Consider the following 23,383-nt stretch of genomic DNA (forward strand, 5'->3'; position numbering starts at 1 on the left):
ATATGCAAAATTTGGCGACGATCGATCTAAAATTGTAGATTTGTATAGAGAACACACACACACACACACACAGACAGACAGACAGAAAATCAATTATATATATATAGATAGTACTTAGCCGCTGTGGTGGTCGAGTAGTTATAGTGACGGACTCGCGATGCGAGGATCCGGGTTCGAACCCCACAGTGGTGGTCGGCTGAAGTTGGTTTTCTGTGGTTCCCAACTTCAAGGCGCGAACGCGAGCCGATCTCCCCGTTAAAAAGTCTCACCACAGAGAGCAGCAAGCTTACACCGTTACAAATATTCAATCATTACACTTCACTCACAATTTGAAGTATAGATGGCAGCACGGAAATATCATGCACAACACTAGCTACACACTCAGACTGTTAGGTGCACTCACTTTGTTCCGGACTCTGCCACGAAGCTGGGCTGGAAGAGATCTCGGCAACGGGATAAGTCCGGTGGCAGAGACCCTGGCGTTCATTCATTGCTATACTACTTAAGGGTAGTAGTGAAGCATACGGTCCACCGCACACTCATGTAAACTATCACTAAGAAAGCTTCTTTAAGGTTTTTTACTTGCTAAAGGTTATATAATAGACATATTTCATGTAGGTCATCAAGTAAATGAGTATCATACGCTTCAATGATAAGTACTTTTTCTTGCATTCTTCCTGTCTTTGTTGTCAAGAAATGCCAAATATCGATGGTGCAATATTTTGCTTTACGCGGCGAAAAACAGCAAACTTCTGCAAAATTTTGGCTAAAATATGCTTCGACCATATACTTCTCCCTCTACAACGATATTTATTCTTGGTCCGCAGATAGTGAAATTGCGATTTAACGATACTCTGCTGGCCAAGAAAAAATAAATAAATATCATTTTAAAGAGAGAGGTTATCGTTATATATATCAACAGGTAGCATTACCATCAGGCGTCGCCAAATTTGAGCCGTGTTTGCTGGCATCTCTTCTGAATTGGCGTTGTCAGTGCCACTATAAAATGCATTTTATGAGGTGTTCATTCACAGCAAAAAAAAAAAAATTGTAATTGATTAGTTCAGGGGTGTTCAAACTTTTCCCACCCGCGGCACCCCCTTTCACTAATCAACGCTTACCCATTTCATTCATTTCATACCGTGCACCGCCCGGGCTCTATCGACCATTGCCAATTTTAGTCATTGCCCCTGATGAGGGGGCTGGGTGGTGTCGGGTGCTTTATTATGCACATAAAATACATGAACATGAATATAAAAGCACATTATTAAAAAAAAAATATATATATATATATATACATATACAGATTTTTAAATATTTCTATTATATACAATGTACAATTTATTCCGATGAGCTCTTCTGATGTCTTTTTAGCTCTATTGAGCCCTTTGGTTTTCTCTGTGGACAAGCGCCAGGTCCTGAACCACGCTTTCCCTCATTGGCTTGTTGGCTCGGGTGAGCCTCCGCCGTGGCCAGGCCAGGTCCTGGACCACTCGTCTAAGCCTCGTTGGCTTGTTGGCTCGAGTGAGCCCTCCTCCGTGGCCAAGCCAGGTCCTGGACCACGCGTCTTCCCTCGTTGGCTCGAGTGAGCCCTCCGCTGTAGCCAGGCCAGGTCCTGTACCACGCGTCTTCCCTTGTTGGCTCGGGTGAGCCCTCCGCTGTGGCCAGGTCACGTCCTGGACCACTACTAACGCTTTCAAAGTGTACATAGTACGAAATACCTATGTAATTAGACACCCTCGAAAGAACAAAAACTGGCGAGGAAAATTGAAGGTGATTTTTTGAGTGAAATATTAGAGAAATATAGTTATACATATATGTATAATGATACATATTACATGCATGGCCCCCCACATCCTTGAGCAGGGCCCCTAGGCTCGAATCTCAAGCAGCCGCCCACCCCCCAAAACTAGACTTTTCACGGGCCCTTCTATATTGAATTTATAGCATGAAAAACAAAAATAATACAAATTGTACCGGGGAGCCCTGTCAGCTCCACCCTTGGGGGGGGGGGCGCATAGCTATTTGTATAGGGGTTCATCGTAGTAAAGGATGTCGTTGTATCGAGAGGAGTTTAAAATTAGGTTATAGGCAATTTGAAACACGATTTGAAAAAAATGTCATTGTAGAGGGGTTTATTGTTATAGCGAGGTTCAACTTCATACGGTAAATATGATAAATCAGTGATTGGGCATAATAACCATTAATTATGTACTAATCATCTTGATAAGTTTGATAAATTCATCATTTTTACCGCAGAATATGCATAATACTAAAGTGTCGTTGGTAAATTTGATAAATGTTGAAACATCACTTTTACCGGTGATTATGCGTGATAACCTAGTGTCATTGGTAGATTTGATGAATACTTGAAATTTATCGGCTTTATCTGTGATTATGCATGATACCCTAGCATAATTGGTGAATTAGATGAATATGAAAACAATTCCATATTAGTCTAGTACGTTTGATGGATAAATGTGATTGTACCCCGATATAACGATTAGTACAATTTATCATGTTTACCAATGACGTGACATTTTGATGCTATTACGCATAATCGCCTGTAAGAGTGATTATTTTAGGGAAATTTATCAAATTTACCAACGACATTTAGATACTATCAAAGCCTCCTAGATATACCTAGATTATTATTATCTAGGTATAGTAGTATCTAGGAGGCTTTGGTACTATGCATATTCCTCGATAAAAGTGATGAAATTCAGAGAAATTCATTATCAAACGTACTAAAATCATGGCCCCCACAAGGGGTGGGCTGACAAGGCTCCAGCCCTGGGGCCCGGGAGGATTTTAATCTTTTTTTTGTTTTTTCACGCTATAAATTCATTTTAAAGGGGGCCTCATAGAAGTCTGGTGGGGGGGGGGCCGTAAAAGATCCCAGCCTAGGGGCCCTGCTTCAGGATATGGGGGCCATGATTAAAATGCTCAGCGATATGCATAGTAACCGGATTTATCAGATTTTACTGTGACATGTAATTATGTTTTTTCTTTCCATTTCATTATTACAGTCGAATCCCGTTATAACGAACTCCAAGAGCCCGACAGAAATCACTTCGTAGTAACGAAATCTCGTTATAAAAGAAATTCCCAGTTTTTTTTGCATTCTTGCTATGAAAACTTATTTGGGGGAATTACTGCTCGTTAAAACGAAATTCTCGCTATAACGGTATTCGTTACAACGGGGTTTGTCCCGACAAACATGCAACAATTATTATTTTTCTTCTCCCCGAAATGTTTTGTGCCTCTTTTTCAAAAAAAATGAATTATTAGCCGAGCGCGCCAAGAATCCCGTCGATTGGCAGCTTTCGGGACACGTTTGGCGATAAAAGACAATGGCCTCTTTTTCGGTTAGACAACTTTCAGCAACAACCCTACCAGTCGGGTTTCGAACGCCGTCGCGTGAAGGTGCTGTCCGTCTCGGGGCTTTCTTCCTTGTGCACGAAATTTCCAACTCTCGAACCCTCGTCTCATTATTATTGTTTTTTCAACGCCAAATGGCATCGACATCTTTTACGGAGTGTCCGATTGGAACACGTGGATCAATTTACGAACATACCAGCGGTAACATGTTATTATAGTGGATATTATTTTAACAGAAACTCTTTCTTTCATCCGAGCACGGACTGGTTTGGCGCGAAAAAACAAGAACCCTCCCGTGGAAGAGAGAGAGACAGAGAACCTTGAAACACGCACAAAAAACAATTGTTATGATTGTTGTTGGTTGTTTACGATTGTTGTGCGGGGATCGATGCCGCGGCCACGAGGATTGAGAGAGTGATTGGTTCGCCCGCGGGACCGATTGACTGTATGCGTGCGTGCAAAACTCGCGTTGTTTCCTGTGATGTGGACTTGTTTGATACACCTCTATGTCCAGCTGGTGCTGTTAGCGGTGAGCCACGTGATGGCATCTTACAACTTGTACCTCAAACCCGGAGAAGTGAAGAAACTCTTGGGTAAGTGGCCGCAGCCTCTTTTTTAGTCCTTTTGTTTGTTTGTGTCGAGCCTGTGACTCATTCTTAAGTTTCATGGAGCAAAAATGACCGGATGGGGCCCCAGTGCCGTCTTAACTCATGGGGCCCACCCGGGCACGGTCCGGGGGCCTCACAAAAATGAGATACGGTTGAAATTTTCTAGAATTTACCAGGTAGGGGTTCAGAAAAACTACTTTGCCCGGGGGCCCGTGATGCTCTTACGACGGCCCTGGTCGGGCCACTGGCCGCCCTTAGGAGGGTGTGCGATAGGTGCGGTCGCACCGGGGCCTCCCCCCTCCCGCACTTACGGTAACAGAAGAGAAAAATGTGTCAATAACATTTTTTTGTACATAGTTAACAAGGTGTCCGAGCTTCAGGGTCTGTGCGTGGCCTCCACATCCTGAAACAGGGGTCCCTAGGCTGGGATCTTTTACGTCCCCTCCGCCCGACTAGACTTTCACGAGGGCCCCTTTATGATGAATTTATAGCGTGAAAAAACAAAAAACTGATTAAAATCACACCATGGCCCCAGGGCTGGAGCCTTGTCAACCCACCCCTTGTGGGGGGCCATGGGTCTGTGCAGACTTTTTTATGTAGGGTCCTGTTTTTGTGAAAATGCTCATTAAATTTGTGAAAATAAGTAATTTTGTGGGAAGCGAAGTAATCTGGTTAATCTATCGCAAAAGAAATGCCAAATTTATGGTTTCATTAATTTTTATTTTGTGGAGGGTCCTTTTTTCGGATCCGGAATTTTGTGGAGGATCCGTCTTCAGATCTGGAATTTCGTGGAGGGTCCGTTTTTCGGATCCGGAATTTTGTGGAGGATCCGTCTTCAGATCTGGAATTTCGTGGAGGGTCCGTTTTTCGGATCCGGAATTTTGTGGAGGATCCGTCTTCAGATCTGGAATATCGTGGAGGGTCCGTTTTTCGGATACGGAATTTCGTGAAGGGCCCGTTTTCTTCAGATCTGGAATTTTATGAAGGGTCCGTTTTTCGGATCTGGAATTTCGTAGAGGGTCCGTTTTTCGGATCTGGAATTTGTGAAAAGTCCGGAAAATGGACCCAAATTTTGGCTGGACAGACCCCTGCAGATGATAATTATTCACTCATAAGTTCGTAATTTCCATTATTTCTGGAATTAAATTTGCCCAGAATCGCCAATGATGCTTTCAAGATGGCTCTGACACCCGATCCACCTACGACGCCCCCCCCCCCAACCCTGGGTATAGTAAGGGTCTGTCGAAACCCTAGTCTTAGAGTCCAGTGTCTGAATATCAAGGGTTCTTTGTCGTACACAGAGTTTAAGCTTTTACGTACTTTGTTAGAAAATTAAAGTCGAAATGTAATCAATTTTTTTTATCCTGTTTTTAGGGCCCCTAAAATTAAGCGGCCCGGTGCGGCCTCACCCCCTTTGCTTTGAACCTGCTTAAGTCCGGCCCTAGACGAGTGAATGATTGAAACATTGTTCGCAAACAATTGCCGAATTATTTGCGATAATTTATAGATGCCAGATTAATTTCATAGGACTCCAAGCATACTTATGATGTGACTTTATCCCAAAAAGAAAAATTAAATATTCCAAAATAATTTTTTCTTACTTTTCTGTGACTGTGATACAGTCGAATCCCGTTATAACGAACTCCAAGAAACCGGAGAAAACACTTCGTTATAACGAAATTTCGTTATAAAGGAATTTCAGATTGTTTGCATTGTTCCTATGTATACTTATTAGAGGGATTAGAAAACTGTTCGTTAAAACGAGATTTTCGCTATTACGGTATTCGTTAAAACGGGATTCGACTGTAATACTAATAATTGCAAAAAAAATATATATATATTACTATACAGTCAACGCCGCTTAATGTGATCACATCGGTACTCGGGGTTTCTGCCAACAATAACCGAATGATAACTATATCCGGGAAAAGTTTAGATTGCAAGAACGGTGACCATACATCCCGTTCAATTACTGGGATGAATTAAAAAGTGACAAACCATTTAATAATCTACTATACATAATACTGGCAGCATCAAAGAAGTGACAAACCATTGTAAAGTCATATATACAAGTCTGAAACGCATTGTTAGGGAACCACGGTAACCGCAGTAAACATTCCGAAAGTGACAGTTCGGGCCCAGGAACCATTGTTGCCCGACGGGTTTTCACCAGATTCGGGCATTTGCCCAGCTATGACGAACTTTTAAAGTAGCCTACGGTTCAATCCCCGTCCTGTTCCAAAGTCGAATCCCGTTTTAACGAATAACATTATAGCGAAAATCTCGTTTTAACGAACACTTTTTTAATCCCCCAAATGAGCTTACATAGGAACAATGCTAGGTCACCTGTAATTCCTTTGTAACGAAATTTCGTTTTAACGAAGTGATTCCCCCGGTCTCTTGGCGTTCGTTATAACGGTATTCGACTGTATACAAAATTTCGCGACGATCGGTCTAAAATTGTAGATTTGTATAAAGAACAGACATACTTTCACATTTATATATAAGATACACAATACTGGCAGCATTAAAGAAGTGATAAACCATTGTACAAGCATGTGCATGTCTGAAACGCATTGTTAGGGAACCACGGTAACCAAAGTAAACATTTCGAAAGTGATTGTTGAGGCCCAAAAACCTAGAGATGTAAAATTCTCGAGAGAATAATCTTTCGGAGAATATTCGAGAATATTATCTGCTAGGACTACCATTATAAATAACTTCAGAATATTCTTATAAGTTCTTGATGAGAATATTCTCCTGTTATTTATAATATATAGTTACATATAATATCCTTGAGAATATTCTCTAGAAGGACTACTTTCATAAATTACTGGGAATATACTTATAGCAAATAATAAGAATTATTCTGAAGTTATTAATAATAGTCCTGCCAGAGAATGTTCTCCTCGATGAGAATATTCTGAAGTTATTAATAATAGTCCTTCCAGAGAATGTTCTCCTCGATGAGAATATTCTGAAGTTATTAATAATAGTCCTTCCAGAGAATGTTCTCCTCGATGAGAATATTCTGAAGTTATTAATAATAGTCCTTCCAGAGAATGTTCTCCTCGATGAGAATATTCTGAAGTTATTAATAATAGTCCTTCCAGAGAATGTTCTCCTCGATGAGAATATTCTGAAGTTATTAATAATAGTCCTTCCAGAGAATGTTCTCCTCGATGAGAATATTCTGAAGTTATTAATAATAGTCCTTCCAGAGAATGTTCTCCTCGATGAGAATATTCTGAAGTTATTAATAATAGTCCTTCCAGAGAATGTTCTCCTCGATGAGAATATTCTTCAGTTACACGAAATCTTTCCAGAGTGTATTTTCAAGAATATATGTAATAACATGTATTATAATAAATAATCTCGATAAATAACTTGAATATAATTATTTTTGATAAGAATATTCTCTAGTAATTTATAATAGTAGTCCTTTGAGAGAGTATTCTCAAGAATATTCTGTCCCCCCCCCCCCCCGTCTCCTCTTCCCGTGAAGAAGATGGGTGTAAATTTGTAGACCATAATATTAAAGTTTGAAAGCAAGAAAATTGAACCAACGAGGCTGAATTGCGTTACTTTTAAAGAAATGTGAGTGATACAGAATTTAATTGTATGTTCATTGAAGAAAACAACAGTTTTGTATCTCAGAATGAAGGTGATTGTATAAGAATAGTTTCCTTTATCAATCAATTGATTTAATTTATTTTGTTGTGAACTTATTTCTGAAAATTTGTCTAATTTTAAAACTTTTTAAGGTTTTAATTTAATGGTTTCTAAAATCTTTTATAACCAAACTTTTAAAACCTCTCATCATGACCTGGAGAGAATATTCTGAGAATATTCTCGAACTAAAAGTTGTCATTGGGGGGTGGGGGTGATAATACCAAAAATTGTTTTGTTGTGAATGTTTCAGGCAATGAAAACGGATTTATATTTCACAGTATAAACAAAATTAGTAAGAAAATTTAAATTATTTAAAAGAAAAATGAATATTCTTCAGTTTTTACATCCAGGAGAATATTCTCACCTCACATCTCCATGTGCAAGTGTATATGAGTGACCAAGATGGTGTGCAAGCATGCGAGTGACTAAAAGATAGACTTTAGGGACACTGGTGTACTTGCAGGAGGAGGGGAGAGGGCAAGTGGTTTATGGGTGTGAATTCCAGGAAAGAGTAGTCAAGAAGATTAAACTAGAATGGGGGCGACGAAATTCGCGTAGCCCACTGGCGGCAAAACCATAAATTCGCCTCTGTTTATATATTCTTTTGCCAGTTTCACCTCTTTCTAAGAAATTCACCCTGACATAACCCCTTTGATGGGGGAGGGTGGAGGAAATATACACCATACAATAAAATATCAATAAATTTTTTAGCTAAATTTATGAGAAAAATTCCAATTAATGTAGTTTTTCAGGATTAGTTTGACGTGCTCAGATTTATGCCCAGACATTCGACCGAATACCTATGCAACATTTCGCCGAGTACCTAAGCAGTATTCAGCCGAGCCGGATATTCGGCAAAATGGCTGGATACCTAAGCAATGTCCGGCCGAACCGAATATTCGGCAAAATGGCCGAAGAGCAATGGAATATTCGTCCCATCTCTAATAGATTCCTTGAGAAAGTCGCTCGGGAAAAAGAAATTTGAATCTGGCCAACTGAAAGGAACTGATCCAGAAACGAAGGAAAGGGCTTTTTTTTCCCCCGTCATAATTGCAAAAGCATCCCCACGCGTAAATGGAATCACAGCGAATACTACGGACTGATTACGACATTACTTACGGGAATGTTTGTCGATAAGGGAAGGGGGGGGGGTAGAGGAAAAGACCTCCGAGGGCCTCCTACAGTCATAAGTCCCGAGATAACTGCAAACGTCCTGCTATGATATTGGTCTGCCCCATTCCTCCGAAAAAGTGATAACATTATCCGTGATTCTAATAAGCGGCTTCGACGGTATTTCTAGTTCCGAGTGTGACTGACCAATGGTCACTCATCCACGCTATTTTAAAAAACAAACAGTCACCAGAAAAGCCTCATTTAATGGACCATTAGGGGAAAAGAAAAGGGATAGAGGAAATAGACTTTCTGTGTTGTTTAATAACGTTTTTCCTGTGTTTGTTTACCAGGGCGAAACCGATCGTCTTCTTTTTAATTCACTTTCCCCTAAATGAAAGGAATTTTTTATTTATTTTCCCTTTACTTTTTGGCTATTTTCCCTCCTTTTCATGAAAATCGGATCCAGTTAACGATCTTTTTTCCCCCCTTTTTTTTCAATTCCTTCATTCGGTTTGGCGAATGGTCACGAACAATTTCGTTTGGTTTCTTTTATTTTCTACACAAAAAGAGCTTTACTATTATTATTATCTCTTCTCATCAAGTTATGTCCTATGAGAAGGGTCTCTTCTCCCTCATTGTCTTTTCGGTTTCGTCCGATAATTCGGTATAATAATCGATATTATCGACTGTTACCATCGCTGATAATAAAAATCGCGCTGGATTGTCACGATGGGGGAACGTGATTCGTGTGAAAAAGTGTCATCGATCACTTTTGAGATCGACAGTGAAGCCGAGAGGTTGGCGCACCAACCTGCTGTTTGACGGATCTGGGTTTGAATCCTGTGGAAGAATCGCCGTTCGTTATCAGCTTTAATTTGGGTCCCGAACCAAATTTGATTCGCAGGGTCTTCTGAGAAGGGTCGTACGAATCCATTTACAGCCAGGGATTCTTTAGCTATGGGTCACGATTCAAAATTGATTCGCAAGGGTCTTCTGAGAAGGGTCGTACGGATCCATTTGAAGCCAGGGATTCTTTAGCTATGGGTCACGATCCAAAATTGATTCGCAAGGATCTTCTGAGAAGGGTCGTACGAATCCATTTACAGCCAAGGATTATTTAGCTATGGGTCACGATTCAAAATTGATTCGCAAGGGTCTTCGGAGAAGGGTCGTACGGATCCATTTACAGCCAGGGATTCTTTAGCTATGGGTCACGATTCAAAATTGATTCGCAAGGGTCTTCTGAGAAGGGTCGTACGGATCCATTTGAAGCCAGGGATTCTTTAGCTATGGGCCACGATCCAAAATTGATTCGCAAGGGTCTTCTGGGAACGGTCGTCCGGATCCATTTAAAGCCAGGGATTCTTTAGCTATGGGTCACGATCCAAAATTGATTCGCAAGGATCTTCTGAGAAGGGTCGTACGAATCCATTTACAGCCAAGGATTATTTAGCTATGGGTCACGATTCAAAATTGATTCGCAAGGGTCTTCGGAGAAGGGTCGTACGGATCCATTTACAGCCAGGGATTCTTTAGCTATGGGTCACGATTCAAAATTGATTCGCAAGGGTCTTCTGGGAACGGTCGTCCGGATCCATTTAAAGCCAGGGATTCTTTAGCTATGGGTCACGATCCAAAATTGATTCGCAAGGGTCTTCTGAGAACGGTCGTACGGATCCATTTGAAGCCAGGGATTCTTTAGCTATGGGCCACGATCCAAAATTGATTCGCAAGGGTCTTCTGGGAACGGTCGTACGGATCCATTTAAAGCCAGGGATTCTTTAGTTATGGGTCACGGTCCAAAATTGATTCGCAAGGGTCTTCTGAGAAGGGTCGTGCGGATCCATTTGAAGCCAGGGATTCTTTAGTTATGGGTCACGGTCCAAAATTGATTCGCAAGGGTCTTCTGATAAGGGTCGTACGAATCCATTTACAGCAGGCATTCTTGAACCATGGGTTTTGACCCAGACTTTCTTCCTTTTTATTCAATTCTTTTATTTGGTTTGGCAAATGGTCATGACAATTTCATTTGGCTTCTTTTATTTTCTACACGCAAAAATAGCTTTACACTATTATAATCTCTTCTCATCAAATTATGTCGTATGAGAAGAGAAGGGTCTCCTCTCTCTCATTGTCTTTTTTGTTTCGTCCGATAATTCGATATAATAATCGATATTATCTACTGTTACTATCGCTAAAAATAAAAATCGCGCTGGATTGTTTGATGGGGAACGCGATTTGTGTGGAAAAGTGCTATCGATCACTTTTGAGATCGACAGTTAAGCCGAGAGGTTGGCGCACCAACCTGCTGTTTGACATGATCTGGGTTTGAATCCTGTGGAAGAACCGCCGTTCTTTATCAGCTTTAATTTGGGTCCCGACCCAAATTAGATTCGCAGGGTCTTCTGAGAAGGGTCGTACGGATCCACTTACACAGCCAGGTATTCTTGAGCTCATTTCATTTCATACCGTATACCGTCCAGGCTTTATCGACCATTGTCAATGCTAGCCATTACCCCGGAGGAGGGGCTGGATGGTGTCGGGTGCTTTATTATGCATGTGTAAATTACATATGTGCACACGATAATAAAACAAAAAATAACAATAATAATACAAATAGGGGAGGGGATGAAAAAAAACAATAGCAATAAAGTTACAAAATTTGCAAAATGTCTCAAATATTTGCCCCGCTACGCGAACAAAGTCCTCATTCGGCGCGATTATATGCTTTTCAACCATGCCTCGACGTTGCCGACCAATGCGACTTGCGGGCTCCCAGTTGAGCCCCTCAGCACTCGGTAGAGCTTTTAATCCATGTCTCGACGTTGTTGACCGGCCCTGGTGCCGGCAAAAGTGATTTTTGTTGCGGGCTCCCCACTATCGGTTGAGATTTTGCTGCCGTATTTTCCGTATTCCTGAGTTGACTACCGGCCCAGGTGCCGGCCAATGGGACTTTGTGTTGCAGGCTCCCAGTTGAGCCCTCATCATGGATCACGATCCAAAATTGATTCGAATTATTATCATATATTCTCATCAAGTTACGTCGTTTGAGAAGAGAGAGGGATCTCCTCTCATTGGCTTTTCGATTTCGTCCGATATAATAATCGATATTATAGACTGTTACTAAAAAATTATAGTATGATAATAAAAATTATACTAATAAAAAATAAAAATCGCACTGGATTGTTTGATGGGTGGGACGTGATTTGTGTGAAAAAATGCTATCGATCACTTTTTCAAGATCGACTGTGAAGCCGAGTGGTTGGAGCACCAAGCTGCTGTTTGACAGATCATGGTTTGAAACCTGTGGGAGAATATCCGTTCGTTAGCGGCTGTAATTTGTCGGTCGATTTAGTTGTTCGTGGTGTGGCAGAAAATGCTTCCAGGGAACTCGTGGTGCCTGCATCCTAGAGCAGCGCTTGACAGATCCCAGGCCGCGATGGAGACTAGAAAATATATATTGCTGACTATAGCAGGGCTGGACAAATCCCCGGCGCCATGGCGACTAGAAAATTGGCATTGGCACCTACAATTTCGTATACGTGATTGCTAAATCAGAATCTAGAGATGGCTCAAAATTTTCTCATTTCATAATAAACTGTATTTTAACATGGAAGGGGGTCATCAAGTCCCAGAGAAGTAGGAAAAAAAACATTATTTAGGACACTTCTTCGTGCGAAAAACCAGGCTTGGCTCCTACGAGAGCAGTTCCAGATTTTCCTGATCTCTTCTAACAGTAGAAAGAGGGGGAAGGTAACCAAGCGTCAATATATAATAAACTCCAATTCCTCCCCCCCCCCCATTATTTAGGACTGTCTTTCTTGGCTAAAAACCATGCTTGGCTGAAAAGAAATTTGGTTGGCGCCTAAATTTATTTTTTTCGAGTCAACCAAGGCTTGACAAATGCCAGGTCGCCATGATGGCGATTACAATAATGGACATTGGCGTCTAATTTTTCTTACGTATGATAGCTAAATCGAAATCTGAAATCATGTCAGCTTGTCTGCTAGCATGGGAAATGGTTCCTAAGTCCGGGATAGTCAACGAATTCTCTGTATTTGACCGATTTTGTCGGGAGCAAGAAAAGCCCCCTGGCGCCTATCAATTTCTGCTGGTGCCTAATTTTATTTATTTTTTGATTCGTCCAGCCCTATCCTATACATATAGAGATAGGATCTTTTACCCCCCACCCCCGTAAGAAGTTAATAGTGCAAAAATGAAGTCGTAGCCCTCACCTAAATGGGGGGGGGGGGGCATGGTCAGATAGTAAAAAAACTCCCTGTGGTAGCGTCATACTTTCCTGGAGGGGGGTATCGTTGAGTAGTCCCGAGCTTTTAATTATTATTTCAAATAGGCTACTGTTTTGATAGAGCTAGGACAGTGCTTTCCAAATTTGGCAATATGGCACCACATACGTTGTGGGGGGGGGGGGGGTGATAATACAGTCGAATCCCTTTATAACGAACTCCAAGAGACCGGAGAAATCACTTCGTTGTAACGAAATTTCGTTATAAAGGAATTTTGTTGCATCGTTCCTATGTAAATTTATCTGGGGGGATTAGAATTGCGTATGGGATCGTTGAAGAAGGAGGTCGATGAACAGAAAAGTTTTGGAAACTATGAACTATGGCATAAACCCCATTATCTTTCATAGCATGGGCGCATTCGGACTCTGCCCAAGGATCTTAAGTGCATGGGGGGGGGGGGTGAAGACTCATGATAACTAGATTCGGTTCTAAGATTTTAAACAGTGTTCGCTTAGATAGCCACCTACCCAGGAATATTGCTCTATCCAGGAGCCCCATGCTGCTGTTAACATAACCATAGATTCCATGTTTAGATAGCTTGAGGTAGGCGTATGCGTATTTTGTGGGCTTATGGGGGGAAACCAATACAGCAAATCATGGTTCCCACATCCTGGAGCCGGGCCCCATAGGCCAGGATTTTACACGGCCTCTCTATGATTTCAATAGTAGCCTCTGTATAGGGAGTTTACAGTTTCAAAAAATGCGATAAATTTCATCCAGGGCTTCCCGGCTGGAGCCCCGTCAGCCCCACCCATGTGGCGGCCATGCAGAAAATAGTTTAGGGGGTTTAGTTATAATGGTAATTTATTACATAAGAGATGCAGGATAAAGAGTAGAACAGTACTTTCCCTAACGGTGAGCCGCTTCACTACCGGGCTCCGCCGGTTTGATACAGAATTCAAGCCTGTTTACGTGTACGCTCGCGTTTTAACGCATGGATGGGCCCCACTCCGGCACGGCTGGGTTGGAGGTTCCTTTAGTGCATAAGTGATCATAGCGATAATAGAATTTGATACTATGATTCTTTTTTTTCGGGAGTAGACAGACACTTCCAGCTTTAGGGGGACGGAATACCTTTGCGCACGGGCTCCTACTACTGTTGAAATGACCCTGTTGATGTGTGTACACAGAGCCGGAACTAGGGAGGGCAACTGCCACGGGCGGCAGTTTCAGGGGGGAACACATATCACCGCTGTAAAATTATCGAATTTTAAAGTGTGGGGGCGGCAAAAATCCTAGTTACGACCCTGCGTGTGCACCCCCATTTGTGTTGAAGCGCTTCCCCCCCCCCCCCCTACGAAATTAAGATATCTTCTAGAGGCATGTGCAAAAAAAAAAAAAAGAGTTTGATTGAAAACCTTTCCCAAGGGGGGTGCCGCGAACCTTGACGAGTTCCGAGGATACGCGTTGAATCGTCGTCCAATCAATTTTCTCCCGGGCCATGAATAAATACAACCTCGATAGCCAACATGTTGATTACCAAGAAGTCTATCCTTCCACGTAATTGATTGAAGTAATAATGCCAAAAAATAACTAATTACCATAACCATTTCTCATTTCAACAAAAACAAAAGTGATTTATACCAGCCGTCTAACATTATTACCATAGGTCCGGTCTGCCCGAACCACCCCCCCCCCTTCCCCATCCCCCACATTTTTCCGGTCTCCTTTGTGTTCTGGACATCACCGCACGTGGGACGAATACGTGAATGGATATATATTCATATACCGGGCCGCCGATTGACCGCCATTCTCTGTCCACCCCCCTCCCCCCAACAATATCAATAACCTCCATAATGATGGCAGGATACCCAGGGCCTCTCCACCATACCTGCTGCTGGTAATCGTTCTCTTCCCCCCCCCCTTCACCCATTTCTTGGGAAAGGGAATCGTGACGAGCAGCAGAAAACGTGCTCGGCAAGGCAAAAACTGTGCGCATGTGTGTATTTGTAATATGTAAAAGAAAGAATAATAATATGTATAAGAGAAAAAAAGAAAAGAAAACAGCACGATAACTCCATCCATTGGGCCTGGGCCCGCCTCAGCAATTAACGGGCTTGCACTCTTAGCCTTCATTCTTCTACGGGACTATCCAAACACGAGACGGAATATTTGCTCAGCTGTACGAGAGGGTAGAACAGGCCTATGTGGTCACCCCCCCCTACACCCCCTGCCCTCCCTAAGATCGGGAGGGCCCCAGCGTTGTATTACCATAACGCTGCACCTGCCTTTCTTATGTCAACAGAAAGAAAGAGGGAAAGTATAGGCGGCCTACCTGAACTCCCCCTCCGCGTCATCTTGTTATACCTTTCGTGGCCTTCTTTACCTTACCTGGTTGAGTGAAATCTATTTTTTGATTGGATGGCAGGTAGTTTTCAAGTTGTGGGGTGGGTTTTTTTTCTTTTACTTTGGTTAAGGGATGGCTGGATGTAGGCCTACCCTTGGCAAAACAGTTAATCATCTTGAAGAAAACTACTCTTGATGATATACTGCGCTATCATTATATTTTTTTAATGAAGGCCCACCGTGTAATTATAATGTCGGCGCCCCTGGTCGTTTGTCTATTTTTTGAATGAGACCTGTCAGCGGGCCCGAGCTACAAGAAGGAACAAAAAAAAAAATGGCAGGTTCGTTCATAGGTGTATGTATATATATATATTTTGATTTTTTTTTTCCAGGCCTAGCTAGGTCCGTGAAAAGTCCGTCGGTTATCAGGATGAGAATTTTCTTCAGTTTCTGTTTTGTTTCGGTCAATATGGTCAGTGGAGTGTGTTCGTTGGCATTTTTCAGGAAACTTTCTGGAGGTTCTTTTATTACTGAACGTTCAGAATCTCACTGCGGGCCAGATGCGGATCTAAAAGGGCCGATGATGTGGGAAAATTAATCCGGAAAAAGGAATCTGTCCTGACGAAATTTACGTCCGTTTTACGGACCCGTCACAAAATTGTAGATTTGGAAAACGGACCCTTCACAAAGTTCTGGATCTGAATAACGGATCCTTTGCAAAATTTTGGATCTGGGAAACAGACCCGTCAGCTTCATAAATTCTGGATCTGAAAAAAGGGACCCTTCAGAATATACAAATTAATGAAATCGTAAATTTGGCATTTCATTTCTTTTGTTATAGTGATGATTTCGCTCCTCCTACGATGGCCCTTTTCCTTTGTGAAAAGGGCCATCAAATTTTATGAAAAATACAAAATAACATATTTTTCATAAAATTTGATGGCCTTTTTCACAAAAATAAGGAAAAATTTTCACAAAAAACAGGACCGTACAAAAGAAGTCTGGACAGAACCCCCTGCCGAAGTACTCGGACAGACGACCCCCCCCCCCAATATTATTATGCCGTATCCTACATTTTATAGGATAGAAGTGAACATTAAAGGCACATTCACAGATCACTTAAGTGACCCGCGGGCCGCGGCACATTTACAGATCGCTTAAGTGACCCTTGGCAAAATTCCAGAGCATTTAGGCGGCCCGTGGCATATTCACAGACCACTTAAGTGACCCGCGACACATGTACAGATCACTTGGGTTGACGAACGGCACAGTTCCAGAGCACTTAAGCGGCCCGGTCACATTTCCAGACCACTTGAAATATCCGCGGAACATTATCACACTAATGTGGCTCTATAGAGGACTTATCAATAGGAAGAATGTTGGCTCAAGTACCCACAAACTAGCGAAAGGGTTTTCTCGTTTTTGGCACACCCAGTAAGATGTCATTAAGAATATCTCATATTTTTATAATGGGCATGTTGATGACGTAAGCATCATTGAACCCCCCCCCCCAGCCCATGGCCCCACAAGGGGTAGGCTGACAAGGCTCCAGCCCTGGGCCCGGGAGGATTTTAATAATTTTTTTGTTTTTTCACGCTATAAATTCATCATAAAGGGGGGCCCCCGTGAAAGTCTGGTCGAGGGGGGGGGCGTAAAAGATCCCAGCCTACGGGCCGTGCTTCAGGATGTGGGGGGCCATGCCCCCCCCCATCTCCCCTGTCAGCAAATCCGAAACTTCCCACTATCGATGCGGACGCAACACCTTTGATGAACCCTGACTCCAGACCAAATCGATGAAAATCCGGAATTTGATCCGGATGAAAATTGATAATTAATGTAAGAGATAATAAAAGTATTCAATTATTTTTCCCCCCGTTTAACTCGTTGTCTCATTTCCCCCCACCCTAAATTACATGAGTTGGTGGCCCGCGGGCTCTTCGTGGGAAGTTTCAGTTTGGCCCGCCGTGTCTGAAAGGTTGAAGACCTCCTGGTTAAGATAATTGCGGTTTTTAGGAATGTTGAGACAAGTCTCATGAATTTTTTGATGAAGTATCAGATTTGTCTTGATTTAGTGATTGCTCTTAAATTCGTTTGAAATTACACTATGGCCGGAATTACACTATAAAAGTTTGATAAAAGTCCTTTCATACAACTTGAAAAATGCTACCAATAAGATCATCGGTTGCATTTTCTCTAAAATATAACCAATAATCTTATTGCTGGCAGTTTTATACAGGTGCATTTATAAAACTTGAAAAATTCAACCAATTAATCGCGCCGGTTACATTCGCACAAATGCAACCGATTGTCTTATTGGTTGTGTTTTTGAAGTTTCGTAAAAGATCTTTTAATCAAAATTTTGATATAAAAGTTTGATAAAAGATCTTTAACAAAATTTGGAAAATAAACAATGCTTATTGGGTGTATTCTCTCGAATGTAACCGATATATTCATTGCTTGCATTTTAAAGCTTAATAAAAGATCTTTTATCAAACTTTTATAGTGTAAGGCCGGTATTACACTATACAAGTTTTATAAAAGTGCTTGTATAAAACTTGAAAAATACAACGAATAAGCTGATGGGTTACATTCAAGCTTATCCAGTTTATTGGTTGTATTTTTCAAGTTTTATCAAAGCACTTTTACAAAACTTTCACAGTGTAATACCGGCGTGAGGCCGGAACTTATAAAACTTGAAAAACTCAACCAATAAGCTTATTGGTTGCATTTGCTCAAATGTAACCTATGAGCTTTATTTGTTGGTTTTTCTTTTAGTTTTATAAAAGGGGATTTTATGAAACTTTTATAAAACTGGAAAAATGTAACCAATAAGCGCATCTGTTACATTCGAGCGAACTTAACTGATCCGCCTATTCAAGTTTTATAAACGAACTGTTATAGTGTAACGCCAGCCTAACACACCGGCCTACGAGAAATTCACCAGTTTAGATCAATTTCATAGATCCAACATAGATCTTTTGACTCAAACTTCTATAGTGTAACATCGGCCTACGAGAAATTCACCAGTTTAGATCCAACATAGATCTTTTGACTCAAACTTTTATAGTGTAACATCGGCCTACGAGAAATTCACCAGTTTAGATCCAACATAGATCTTTTGACTCAAACTTTTATAGTGTAACATCGGCCTACGAGAAATTTACCAGTTTATAGATCAATTTCATAGATTTTTGTCAAAAAAGAAAGACATTCCGACACCCAGACCCGCGACATTCAAGTCAAGACAACGTCCAAAATCCAGTTTCCGTAACGGCTTGAATTTCAAAAGATATATTTCGCCCCCCCCCCCCACTTCTCGACAGGGATTTTTGACCTCTGGTCGTCCTTGACTCCTCCGATGTTTTTTTTCGCAAGAACTGCAAAAAACACACACACACGTATTGGATGATGAGAAAGAAAAGGAAAGAGAAACCCCTTGTGCCTGGCTGCTGCCATTTGTCTTTCCTTTTTTTCTTTGCTGTCGTTTATATACATGTATATTTACTTATTTATTTTTACGAGTCCGTGCGTGGAATTCTCAAACACTATATACATTTCTGTACGGAAAAGAGAGAGAGAGAGAGGGCAAAAGAGAAATCAAATAAATTTAGGAAATTATTTGACGTGCCTGTCTTACATGTTCGTTGGTTTACGGCGCCACTCCGGCCGATTTATGTACTATCATGTCAGTCCTAACTGGGCATAAATATATCCGTAAACGCTGGGAAAAATATGTCTCCAGCTGTCCCATCACCATAATTTTTACCCGCTCCCAACTGGATCTGTACCGAGTTTGTGTCTATTAACAATAATATATGTATGTGAGAGAGAGAGAAAAAAAGCGAGAGTTCCAGTTGAGTATGTCATCGCAGCGGGGCAAACTAGGCACGATGCTAGGCCGTATATGCTGTATGTCTTTTTTGGTGGTTGGTGTTGGTTCCCACATTCAAAGAACTGGGCTTTTTTCTTTTTTTTTGTCCTGTCTCCTTACGCCAACATGGCTGACAAGCTTGCTGTATCAAGTGGTTTTTTTTTTATCGGGACCACGTGACGCTTATTTTTGGCGACGACTGTGGAAGACTTACGACAAATTTCTGTCATTTTACATCAAGGTGAGTTATGGGCTACGAGACGACTTATGGGTGGAAGTGTCCTGAATTGAAATGCAATAGCAGTTCTTTCTCTCTGTGCTATTTTTTTCTCCTGATGTGTGGGTTTGCTTGCTGGAATATATATGTATAAATTTTTTGGTGTCGTAGTCCAAGCTCAGTAGGCCCTGCCCCTTCTCAGACGATTTCACAGCCCCCCCCCCCTTCTTGCGTTAAGGGGCCATTCAAGTATTACGTAAGCAGATTTTCAGCTATTTTTGACCCCCTTCCCCGTCAGCAAAACACTGACCCCTCCCCCCTCCTGGCAGCAGCTTAGAATATTTCATATCTTAAAAAACGGGTGGTTGATGCCGTAAGCAACCTTCAAACCCCCCCCCCCCCCGTCATCAAAAGTCAGCAAATCCGAAACCCCCCCCCCCTCGATGCTGACGTAATACTTGAATGACCCCTAATTCGTAGGACGAATGCAATCTCACAATAATGAGATCTGGTTGAAATTTTTGAGAATTTGTTTTGTAGGACTTCAGAAAAATCGCTTGGCCCGGGGGCCCCATGATGCTCTTAAGATGACCCCGGGAACAATCTCACCGTCAAACATTATTGATTGTACGGCAGTTTCCGATTTCTTTCATTAACATCAACCAGTTTTTTCTGTCAAACTTCACCACTTCATTCCCTTGTATAGGCTTCGGCCAAGCAATATTAAATGAATAAATAGATAAGAGTTAAAAAAATGACAAAATCAGAAGATTCCATAAATTCCGTAAAAAGGAGGGGCCAATTGGGCGGGGGGGGGGGGCTCCTTTTTTTCAAAGCTCTTTGTGTCCACCTGTCATGACTTCCTTTATTTTCATTAGTGCCCCCATGCATGCCCCCACATCCTGGAGCAGGGCCCCTAGGATGGGACTTTTGGCGAGCCCCCAGACCAGACTTTTCATGGGCCCCTTTCTGGGGCCCTGTCAACCTCCCCCTTGTGGGGGCCACGAGTGCCCCCATCCCCGAATATTCCACGCCATATAGCCCCACGTTGAGAACCATTGCTCTAGGGCAGCGGTCCTCAACCGGTGCTCCGCGGAGCCCTTGGGGCTCCATGTGCACTTCCCAGGGGCTCCGCGGCCACTCGAGAGGAATAAAATAAATCAATAAATTTGATAAACAAAAAAAAGAGGACTAAACGGTGTACCGCCATATAAATAATGTACTAAAAAGGACTCCTCGAGTTAAACAGGGCTCCGTCAGAAAAATTATTCACTGAAAAGTGCTCCGCGAGTCAGAAAAGGTTGAGAATCGCTGCTCTAGAGCAGTGGTTCTCAACCGGGAGCCATATGGCCCCCTTGTGGTAATGGGATACTTCAAGGGGGCCACGGAAGAAAATGGAGAAAGGGGCCATGACAGGTGGTTTGGAGAGCTGGGAAGAAAAATTAAGGTGTGAAGAAATAAAGATTTTATATTAGTGACTAACACTTACAGTGAGAGAGAGAATCCAACAAAACCACCCATAAAACCAGGGACTTCTTTAGGGCATGGACCCACCCAGGCCTCACTGCCTACATTTTGCAACAAGTTCCCTAGGATGGGGTTTTTCCGCAAGTCCCCGGCTAAATTTTTCAGGCCCCCTTCCCCATATGAAATTTATTGTATGAAAAAAAAATGATGAAAACCATATAAGGCCCCGGGCTGTAGCTCTGTCAGTCCCACTCTAGCTAAAGTATGGGACTACCATAGCATCACTTTGCCCAAGGAGGAGGGGGGGGAGGCCCATGATATTGAGACGGTCCTGATAGACCTCGGACTAGCGGGGAGATCAATAAATTCTAGGCTAGTGGTCTGGAGGCCAATTTTCTTTGTAAAATTTTTGTTCAGTATAAATTCACTGAAAAAAATAATTTCAATACGTATAAGTACGTATTGAAATTATACGTACGTATTGAAATACGTATGTAGTATGAATGTACGAATGTCTTGCTTCTAGATAAGAATTGAAAACTCTGGGTAAAACAGGGAAGCTACGTGAAAAAAATATGGTTCAAAGGGGGCCACGGGCAAAAAAAGGTTAAGAAACACTGCTCTAGAGGTCGATGTCACCCGCTTTGGGAAACACTGCTGCTGTGAAACCGTAACCAATAGAACTCTCTCTCTTTCTCTGGAAAACGTGATGGGGGTCGCATTTGCTATCCATCCCTGCACCTTTATTGATATCAGCTTTAATTTGTGTCCGCCCCCCCCGCTCAATCGTAGGGTCCGACGCCCCCCCCCCCCCCCCCCCCATTGTAACTTGAATCCCTCCAACACACAAAACTAGACCATAATTTTTCTTTTTCAATGGAAGAAGGTTGTCTCCAGAATTCAGGGGAGGGGAGAAGGTTCCCTTCTATGACCTTTGTATAGTGTATATAAATGCGTAGGCCCCCATACATAGCCACCAGTTTGTGGTGGGGAGAAAGATCCCCCCCCCCATCAGAGTCAATAGAAGGGCAAAGGAGGGGGGTCATGGTTAGTGCTTTTGGGAAATGATTGACTGGAGAAATCTCCCTCCCCCCACCCTGTATTTTCTTGAAGAAATCTTGAGGAGGGGTCCCCTCCAAGGGGCAAAAAAGGTCCTCGTTTCTCTTTTTATTCTCTCTCTGTCTCCCCCTTCACCTATCATTTGGACTGTCACTTCCAACTGTCTGTTGTGTTTTATCATTGTCACCTATCTGGAGACAGTTTCCTGTAGAGTGTTATTGCAGGGGAGTGTCAAGTTTAATCTTTTGTCCCCACCCTTGTCTGCCCTCCCCTCGTCCTCCGTGTCTTATCTGTGGAAGAATGAAGAGGAGGACGAAGATACGTCTTTGTAGAGATGAATTGCCAAGGAATGTGTCCCCGGGACACCATTTTTTTTTTTTTCTTCTGGCACTGGGGGGGTTCATGGAGTTGGATTTTCGGGGGCTTAAAATTCTTGAACGGGTTTTATCCCGACTGGGATTTTTTGCCTAATACAAGGGTTTTTATCAGCCGCGACCCAAAATCAACAACAAGATCAGTTTCGCGACCCGTGGGACTGTTTGTTTTTTTTTTTTTTCTCGAAAATAGTGAAACCCGTGACGCGATAAGTGCATTTATAACAGGACAGCAAATGGATTTGCACGACCCATCTCGGAATCACCCGATAATCAAGCTTTGGGTAATGACCCATGGCGCAAAAGTCGCAGGCCGGCTGTAAATGGAGTTTTGCGACCCGTGTCGGAAGCACCTGATAATCAAGTTTGGGTCATGGGCCCATAGTTCAAGAAAGCTATGGCTGTTGGTGGATTTGTACGACCAATTTCGGAAGCTCCTACGAACAGTGCCGTCTTAACGCATGGGGCTCTTAAGACGGCCCTGTCTACGAATCAAGTTTGGGTTGTGACCCGTAGCTCAAGAACTCGTGGCTGTTAGGGGCCGTTCAAGTATTACGTATGCAAATGTTTAGCCATTTTTGACACCCTCCCCCCCCCCCCTGTCAGCAAAATTTGAGCTCTCCCCTCTGAAACCTAGAGATCAGAGATATACACGGGGAGGGCATAGGGGGGTTCACTCGTGCCCCCTTTCCAGGATCGAAAATTTGTTTTTTAATGCAAAAAAAATTTTTTTTTAATGGAAATTTCGGAATAAAATACCTTTATATGTTATTATAATCAATTTCCGTTAATTATTTGAAGGCTATGAATGTAAAATTTATCTTTAATAAATTCATTTGGACGTATGCTAAACCATACAATGATAAATCGCATAAAAGCCCTTTTGCCCATGGACCAAATATGGCCCCGGGGAGTTATCTGATGCGGCCTGCCCTCCTCAAACCTAATTTTGTAAAAATGAACTAAGCGGCACATTACAGATAGCTTAAGTGTCCCGTGGTACAATTCCAGAACATTTAAGCGGCCCG

The 23,383-nt window shown here is 42.3% G+C and overlaps 1 protein-coding gene across 2 annotated transcripts in view; it reads left to right on the forward strand.

The window, feature by feature from the left end:
* The window catches only part of dnt (tyrosine-protein kinase Dnt), a 326,423-nt gene that overhangs the window by 223,255 nt on the left and 79,785 nt on the right, over positions 1–23,383 (forward strand). Inside the window, exon 1 of one of the 2 annotated variants that reach the window (XM_089254304.1) lies at positions 3,395–3,974. The exons of the other annotated variant lie outside the window; for it this stretch is intronic. Within the exon in view, the coding sequence (XP_089110430.1) occupies positions 3,863–3,974 (112 nt within the window). The 5' untranslated portion in view covers positions 3,395–3,862. Of the gene's footprint in view, positions 1–3,394; positions 3,975–23,383 lie in introns of those variants that run through there. 2 annotated transcript variants of the gene reach the window in all.

The sequence above is a fragment of the Pholcus phalangioides genome, unplaced genomic scaffold, assembly GCF_987345545.1.
Source record: "Pholcus phalangioides strain wild (caught in Gottingen) unplaced genomic scaffold, Ppha-v1.0 ptg000041l_1, whole genome shotgun sequence".
Taxonomy (NCBI): domain Eukaryota; kingdom Metazoa; phylum Arthropoda; class Arachnida; order Araneae; family Pholcidae; genus Pholcus; species Pholcus phalangioides.